Source organism: Vicia villosa, linkage group LG3 (genome assembly GCF_029867415.1).
Source record: "Vicia villosa cultivar HV-30 ecotype Madison, WI linkage group LG3, Vvil1.0, whole genome shotgun sequence".
Taxonomy (NCBI): domain Eukaryota; kingdom Viridiplantae; phylum Streptophyta; class Magnoliopsida; order Fabales; family Fabaceae; genus Vicia; species Vicia villosa.
Window position 1 is genome coordinate 46,475,353 of NC_081182.1, and position 9,038 is coordinate 46,484,390.

The following is a 9,038-nucleotide window of genomic DNA, read 5'->3' on the forward strand; positions in this document are numbered from 1 at the left end:
AAGGGGAGGAAGAAGAGGGAGAAGAAGAATGAAACATTCTGGAGAGAGAAAGGAAGAGAGAATGAGTGAAAGGACGAGAGACAAGAAATTGAGATTTGAAATTGAGATAATGAGATACAGCAAGAAAAGGGTATAATTTGTTAAAAACTAAAAGACATTTTTTGCCCCAAAAATATTAATTTAGGCTAAGATAATCAAAGGGTATTTTAGGGAAATCTAGAACAGTAAATTTTCTTATATTATAGATTCGAAATTCTCAACAAATAGTACGATTAACAACTCTAGAAGATGTTCCATCTGAGCTGATTTAAGGGGATTAACATAATAAATTACATTTACTACAATTTTAGTGTGCATCGCCCATCTATAGCGTGCACGATAGACCCCTCTCTCGTAGTCGCCGTCACTCCATCGACCCCATTCCCAACACCGTTACAATGCAAGCCATCAACCGTCTCATCTCCGTCACACGAAGACTCACCACCGAACTCCGCCACGAAAACCGCCTCTATTTCGCACCTTCCAGTACATTCTCAACCACAACTCCCGGAGGAGGATCCCTGGACGACGCGAATTGGGAAACACCTTCCACATGGTCAACAGGCCTAACAAAGGACCACTTCAACGGCGAAGCGACTCTTTCGGATCTCCAAGAGATGGAAGACAAGCTTCAGGAATTGGAAGAAGAGAATCGGAAGAGCAAATCTTATGTTGATAGTTGGAAGAAACGAATGGCGGATACGTGTGAGCTGTTGAAACAGGTTCGTGAACCTGGTGCCAGAGGATCCTATTTGAAGGATAGTGAAAAAGCTGAGATGTATCGCTTGCACAAAAAGGATCCTGAGCTTTATACTGTTGAGAAGCTTGCTAAGGATTATAGGATTATGAGACAGAGAGTTCATGCCATTCTTTGGCTTAAGCAGCTTGAAGAGGAAGAAGAGAAGAAGCTAGGTCACCGTCTCGATGATTCCGTCGAGCTCTTGCTCGACACTTTTCCTGAGTCAGTTGAATTTAGGGTTTAGGGTTTATGGTTTGAAAATTGATTGTTTATAAGTTTAGTTGAATTTAGGGTTTATTTATTCTTTTTTTTGTCTTGTGTTGTTGCAGATTTTTTATTTCCCATGATAGGGAGTTCCATGTAGCGTCTCTTCCTTATAAACCTGACTTCAAGGTGATGCCTGAGGGGTGGGATGGCATTACTAAAGATTTGGACGAAGTTCATTATGAAATCTCCAAGAAGGAAGATGATATGCTTTATCGAGATTTTGTTGAAAAGATGAACTTCAACAAGAAGAAAGTGAGTTCTCTGTGCCTGCTATTCTATGTTTTGTCAATGAAAACCATACCTTGTTATATTGAAGTAGATCGATACATGTCTCGTGTACCTTATTTTGGCCTTACTATAAGTTTTTAATATGTTCATTCTTTGTAGAGATTGAATATGTATGGGGATAGTTTGGCATGACATATCGATTGTTTGTTTGTTGTCTGTAGAGTATAGACGGTAACCAAATTTTATGCAGAACAAAGTGCATACATAAGTCTCTGCTGAGAAATAGGAAATATTTTGGGTAAGAAACCAGGAAAGAAAAAGATTCTTCTTGATAATTCAGGTTTTGGGTGTGATATTCAAAATAAAGGACCTTCTTAAGCCTTTAGCTTTTATAGTTGCAACTCTAACCTTTCAGATTATGTGATCTTTGTTAGATGCTTCAGCAAGGCTTGAATCAGTTAGTAACAGAAATGAGAGGCGGTGTCTGTTAATGTTAGGATTACACAATAAGAAGGAAAAAGTAGTGTGAACTATGCAGTTTTCTGTTAGAACCCAACCATGAACACCCCTAGTTGTGATAACTTAATTACAGAAGATATGTTGCAACTTCAACACAGATGACAGTAACAGCAGATATGTGACTATAGCTTAAAGATTCTTCTAAAGAAGGAAATTGTGAATACCACAGTTTTAATACCCTCAAAGCTATGAAAAACTGCTTGGGTAAGAAACAATGCAGTGACTAATTCCCGTAAAGAGCACCTGAAACCTTCATAATATAGGAAACAGATGCTGGTATTTAATGTGTGGTCCTATTAAACCCATCAGCAACAGTAGGCTTTTGATTACTTTCACTGATGATTTTAGCACTGAAATATTGATTTTTATGGGTAGAAAAGTCATAAGATTTTGCTGTTTTCAAAAGATTAAAATTTCATGTTGAGAAAGAAATTGATTCATTTATTAGATGCTTACAAACTAATCAAGTCAGAGAGTTTATGTCGCAGTACCTAACTTTTGTGACATGCATAAAATATATAAATGAAATTGAAAGTTACTTAGTATGTTAACACAAGAATAGAACTATTATGTGAATATGGTTTGCTGTATGCTGTAAAAAAAAGAATAAGTCCTAACTTCTTATAGTGTATTTGGTTCAGCGTTTTTTCATTATTCGTGCATCTAGCGGTTGAAAAAACGTGAAAACTTGGCCTGCATAAACTTGGCCTGCAATATTACCCGGAACCAGAACTTATTTTAACGATTTGAAATATTTGGGAAGTCAAAGATAACCCACTTCTAAACTCTTTCTATTGCTCCTGCACAGCTGATGCTATTCACAGCTGACGCCAAATACTGCTCAGTTAGCATATATAGTCAATGCAATTTGAAGCTTTGTGTAACTCATTTGATCAATATATCTAATGAAGATCCGGATGTTTAGATTTTATAGGGCAGAGCTTGGGCATAAAATTTGTATGGTTGTACATAGTTTAGGTCTATAACTACTTGGATACACAATTTTCCCAATTGTGATTTCTTCTGAGTAAATTATATAGTATATTTAAAGGGAAAACTATGGAGCAGAAGAGTGATGTGTGATGACATGGATGGTTGATTTATTGAACAATGGCATGTTCTGGTGATGTTGTATTGAACTACCTTTAAGAACATCTCGATTGTTTGATGGACCATTAATAATATATGTAGAAAGTTTGTCTGAACTCTAATGTGATTTGGCAACTGGTAGAATTTTTGGTGAGAAACGCAAATCAAAATATAGTTTTGGCCTTTATTATTACCGAATTTTCATGTTTGCTAATCAATGCACATTTAATAAGTACGCTAGTGTGCAACTCCCCTAACATCCATATTCTGTCTATTCTATGATCTATGTGCTGCTAGACGGTTTTTTTTTTGTGTTGAACTCACTGAATAATGTGGTTGTGATCATTGTACAGATGGCTGGAGAGGTGAAATGCCACAAGTATAGTAGACGACGCCCTGAAAATGGATGGACTTTTACTGTGGAAAAAATGGGAGCCCGGGGGAAGCGAGGAGGTGGCGGGGGCTGGAAATTTGCTAGCTTACCTGATGGATCAACCCGACCACTGAATGAGATTGAGAAAATGTATGTGAGGCGAGAAACACCACGCCCGCGACGCAGGATCCTTCCCTGATTACATTTTTATTTGTTTTGACTAGCTGTTAAAATTAGAATTTTTAGTCAATGCATCAAACGGTTTGAGATATGTAAATGTATTTTTGTATTGTTATTTGTCCTTTTCTTTTTATGGGGATTAGTTATCTTAGGATGATCTTTTAATTAATCCTCATCATATTGCTTAATTTATGCACAATGTTGATGTCAATAATTAAGATCCTTTGTTGTCAAGAAAAAAAAGTTAACTGCCACTAGTTTTATCGAATACTTCGTGCTTAAATGTTATGCTTGCATTCAATTTATTGGAGAAGTGTGTTATAAACTATAGGTCCACATGAAGAGATGATATTCTGGAAAAGTGTGATGGTGCATTTCTGGGTGAGATTAACTTTTATAGATTCGTTATTTTTTATAATCTCCATTATACTTTCATAGAAATCTAATCCTATTTAACTGTTCAGTTGAATTTATAAAGCTTAAAGGGTGGGTTTGAGACAAGTGCATTGCTTGTAGCACCTTAATGGTACCGAGTGACTAGGGCTGTCTTCGGTCTGGTCCGGGTATTTGCTCTCCCGAGTACTGGACCGAAATAGTAATCGTGTAAACTAGAACCGACCGAAATAGTGATGGATTTTTTTTGGGAACGATACTTTCAGATACTTATCAGGTATTTAGTCTGATCCGGACTGAAATTAGAGTTAGGGGTAAATTATCAATTCTCAATTTTATTGGATATTTGGTTTGGTTCTATTGTTGGATATTGGACAAAAGATTTATCCATTTCCGGATCGAGTAGCATTTCGGTCGGGCTATTGGTCCGGTTCTATTGGACCGGTTCCCAGGTGGATCTCGGGTAAATCGGCCCAAATACAGCCCTACCAGTGACCCGGTGAATAAAGCTTGAAGGATGGGTTTGAGACAAGGGCATTGCCAGTTTTTGTAGAAAATGGAGTTGTGTCTTGCTTAAAACTTGTTTTGAAGTTGTGAAATAAACAAAATTATTATAGGGGGAGTTCCGGACTAGTTTTGTGAGAATGGGGTTGTTTCTTACTTAAAATATTTTTTGAGGTGTAATAGGTACTGGAGACGAACTTCTGGAATGATTGAAGGACATTTTTGGATTTTATTATAGTAGTTGTTCACCATTAAAGATTAGAAGAGGAACCCCTTAAGACACGACAATAATGGAAAGAAGCGCTTATGTTTAACCGCTAAAGCTTGTTGTATGAAGTAAGCGACTAGTCTCTAGTCATGTTAATGGGATGTTATTATGTTTCAAATTTAAGAGGGGGGGGGGGGGGGGGGGGGGGGGGGGGGGGGATGTCTTATCTTATATTCTAACACTTTAACTATTGGAGGGATGAGTTGGAGAAACATTTGAATTTAAATACACATTTATTATTTGAACAATATTGAGATTAAAAGTCAACTTTTATAAATCTTTTAGGGTCTGTTTAGAAGTTAGTTTTTGGAAAGTTTTGGAGGGGAATGTTTTGGAGAGTTGAGTCTATATTTTAAAATGTATTTGATATTTTTAAAAAGTTTAAAAAATATAATTTTATATGCTCCAAAGTCTTTCCTTATAAAATCCTCCAAAAACCAACTCGCAAACAGACCTTAGTAAGGATAAATATCCAATTAATAAAAAACAATGACTATAAAAATACTGGGCGAGGGATTTTATTTGATTCAAGGAAGTTAACTTTAACAAGGAAATGTAAATTCCTATGCTGCCAAGAGGGAAGCTCCTACATAGGAAACCCGTATCTCTATCTAACAAAATAATCAACAAAAAAATCTCATCTCTCACAAGATCTCCTCGTTACATAGAGCACTGTCCACTTTCCACGTTCATTATATTACAACTGTTGCCAATTACATCTGTTGTCAATTTATAATTTTTTTGTAAAATATAATCATTTTATCCTTATAACATATTAACTAATTTATCATTTACTTTTTTACCATTCTCTCATGTTTTCTGAACTTTGAATGATTTTGCACCCCCGCATAGGTTTACTGAATAACTATGAGAAAGTCACCTGCTACATTTTTCTTGGCTAAATTACCTGCTGGGTCCTTTAAGTTATTTAATTATAACAATGTGGTCCTTTACGTTTTTTTCGCTACAAATAGGTCCTTTATGTTAACTAAAGTCTGCAACGTTGACCTTTTTCACAAAATCCATTCCAAAAAAGTTGAGTTGGCATAAATAGCGCTGATGTGTCATTTAACTTTGCTCTAATGGGACTAACGAAATTGGTTGGGCCCAAGGCCCATATCCTTGCAATATCTCTCTAACTCATAATTAGACACTTATGTATGATTGTGTGAGTTATATAAACAATTAATTTAAGTGTAAAGAAAATGATGTGGGACTCATGATTTTCTAAAAAAACCTTCAAACTAGCCTCCCTGTGAAACCCGCCTATTCATTAATTCTGTGTGTGTTATTTATGTTTCTGCATATTTATTTTCTGCATAATCACACAGTTTCAAAAGTCTAGTTTAGATGTCATAAAAGGATGTCGAAACATCCGTCTCGACATTAGATCTGTTATTAAGATATCAGTATGAACATGTGTTATTTGTACCAAAGAAATTTCAAGTATCTATAGTTTCTATTCTTTTGATGCGCTGGTTTGTTTTTTATTTTAGAATTAAGTCTGCTTGTTGGAAATTAAAGCAGACGTGTGAACATTATAGGTGAAATGTGCAAATGTTGAGAGACTACGAATAACAACTTGAAGTTACAATTGAGAAATATTAGAGCTTATTTTCAAAAAAGTTTTTATGAAGTTGAGCTCGCGCGCACTAGTCCATTTTATGGTAATATGCATGGATCAGTGTCCCAGACTACTTTGAGACGTAGTGCTGAAGAGTTATTTGGGGTTAATTATGTGGAAACCAACATGCAAATATGTGGGTGTAATCTTAGAATATCTTATGGTTTTACTTGTGCTAGTGAGTTAGGAAGATACACACTTGGTCGTATACTGATACCAATAGAGGTTGCTAGGGGTGATCAAAACCAAACCAACCCAATAGAAAACCGCAAACCAAACCAAACCGAAACCGCAAAAAACCGCATTTGGTTCGGATTAGTTTGGGTCAGTTTTTACAAAACCGCACGGTTCGGTTCGGTTTGCGGTTTATATTTTGTAAACCGAACCAAACCGAATCAAACCGCACTATGTTACAACCTAAATTTTACTAACTCACATCCAACCCAAACTTAAACTTATTATACATTAGCATTATGATTACGAACAATTTTATCATCCTTACACATATAATTTCAGTCCCGATCTTCTAAAATCTCTAATAACATTATCGCACCTTCTTTGCCACATACATCTTCCCTCTTCTTCTATAATCTTTACTCTCTTATATTCTTTCTTTTTCACCTTCTCATTTTTATGTAAATGTTCCGTATTTCAGTTTCGTTTTTATCGCATCTCTTCTTCTCTAATCTCTCAACACTTTTTTTCTTTTTCACTTTCACTAATCTTTCGTCTCTTCTATTTTTTTGTTTCGTTATAATAATTTTTATATTGTTTTATGCTATTATTTTATGTTTAATATTCCACTTTTGTCTAATTTAATTTTTACATAATAAATGGAAAATTGTTGTCAAAATATAACGAGTTTTGTTGTTATTTGATAGTGTATGAATGTATAAATACAAAATTATGTTATCATCTATATGTGTATGTATGACTCAATAAAATATTTGTAAAAAACCGAACCAACCGCACCGAACCCAACCGCATTAGTTTGGTTTGGTTTGGTTCGGATTTTTTTTAAAAGCCAACCGAACCAAACCAAACCACACTATTTTTTCTCTTGCGGTTCGAATGATTTTTTTCGTCAAAACCGCCCAAACCGCACCGCGAGCACCCCTAGAGGTTGCTCATGTCTAATGGAGGAAACTAAGCATAAAAGTTAATTTGGAGGTTAATGCAGATGATGGTTCAAAGGTGGATATGAGGTAGTGCAATAGATACATTGTCGAAAAGGTTCAGGTTACTAGATATTATTGGGAAAAGAGCATTAAAAAGCAGAGTTTGTGAAAATGCTTACCCCACTATGACTTCAATGTGCTCACCACCTGAAAAATAAAAACTCAAAGGAGGATTAAAGAATAAAAGGAAGAAACCAGTGGATATGAAGTTTATAGGGAGCCTTCATATAATGAGTATATTGATCAAGCATCTCAATCTTCAAATAGGCTACATACATCATTATCTCAATCATCTCAGACTTTTAAGAAGTAGTCTCAATCAATGAAGAAATTAACTTCAAATAAACAATTCATTCATCAATTTCCTAATCATATTAGGCCATATATTGAAGATGTATTTAATGTTGCATCAGATGAAAATTATGGATTTTAGAGCCATGGATATAGTGAGGATGGTTGACCTATGGTTCACCGAGACTTGGATAAAGAAATAAGAGAACCAGAAAGATAAAGATTATATGAGAAGTTATTTGAAGATCTATTATTAGAAGTGATAGATCCTTTGATGATATCAACTTTAGGTCCCCAACCACCAAAGAAATAAATGACAATACCATATATAGGTTATTTGATAGTGAATCAGTATAATGTCATTCTCGTCAGTTTAGATAATCCTTGCATGACATCTTTTTTTTATAAAAGGGAGGGCTAAAGAGCCCAAAACAAAACAACTACACGCATAAATCACGGGGAGTAACTTCCCCAGCTAGGTCCGACAAATAGGCATGAGCAACCTCCATAGGGAAGCTATTATAGAGAAGAGTACCCTTCTCATGACCAAGGCTAAGATTGGCTAGAGCATCCGCTGTCTTGTTATCTTCTCTATAAATATGAGTAATTTTGACTACCCAATCTCTATTGAGAAGCTGCAACACAGAGTTGAGATAGAACTTGCAAGAGTTTAGGATATGAGCATTCCTATTAATAGCATTGAGGACCACTTTGTTGTCCACTTGGAGAAGAATTATTCGACATCCTTGTTCATAAGTTAAGTGTAGATCAATAAAAACAACTTAGAGTTCAGCTTCAATTATCAAACCCGACCCCATATTATGAGAGAATCCCCCATGCCATTGGCCCGTATGACCTGTTATTGTACCGCCACAACCTGTAGCCAGCCTATACTTGACAATACCATCCGTATTGAGGGCGTATCAATCCTCTTGAGGAGGTCTCCAACAAACCAAATGAGAGACTTTCTTGTGCTTATAAATTTTCCTGTTGAGCCCAATGCTGGTTTTGTAGGCAGTTACATTTATGCTCATGTCTTGCTTCAAATCAGCCCGCATAATAAAGTCTTCATTATGAGTCCGTTGGTTCTACCAATACCATAAGCTATAGCATGCAAAGGCCCAGACGCTACTGCAATTAGAATCCTTGATGCTGAACAGGTTCAAGTTAATCCACTCTTGCAATTCATAACTAAAGAAGGATTCCTTATGCTCATCTTTCACCAGACTGTGCCACAAGGCTTTCGTGTTTTCACAATCACACAAGATATGAAGAATCGTTTCCTCTACCTAATGATAATCAGTACATAATAGATTGCTCAGATGTCTGGAAGCAAGCCAATGATT

General features: G+C 35.8%; 1 protein-coding gene across 1 annotated transcript; it reads left to right on the forward strand.

Annotated features, from left to right (window-relative positions):
* Positions 1-330: 330 nt before the first annotated feature.
* LOC131661276 (protein GAMETE CELL DEFECTIVE 1, mitochondrial-like) lies at positions 331-3,702 on the forward strand. The gene is made up of 3 exons (XM_058930748.1): positions 331-1,000; positions 1,108-1,297; positions 3,235-3,702. Exons 1-3 carry the CDS (start codon positions 438-440, stop codon positions 3,451-3,453), a joined length of 972 nt encoding a protein of 323 aa, XP_058786731.1. The 5' UTR covers positions 331-437; the 3' UTR covers positions 3,454-3,702.
* Positions 3,703-9,038: the final 5,336 nt, after the last annotated feature.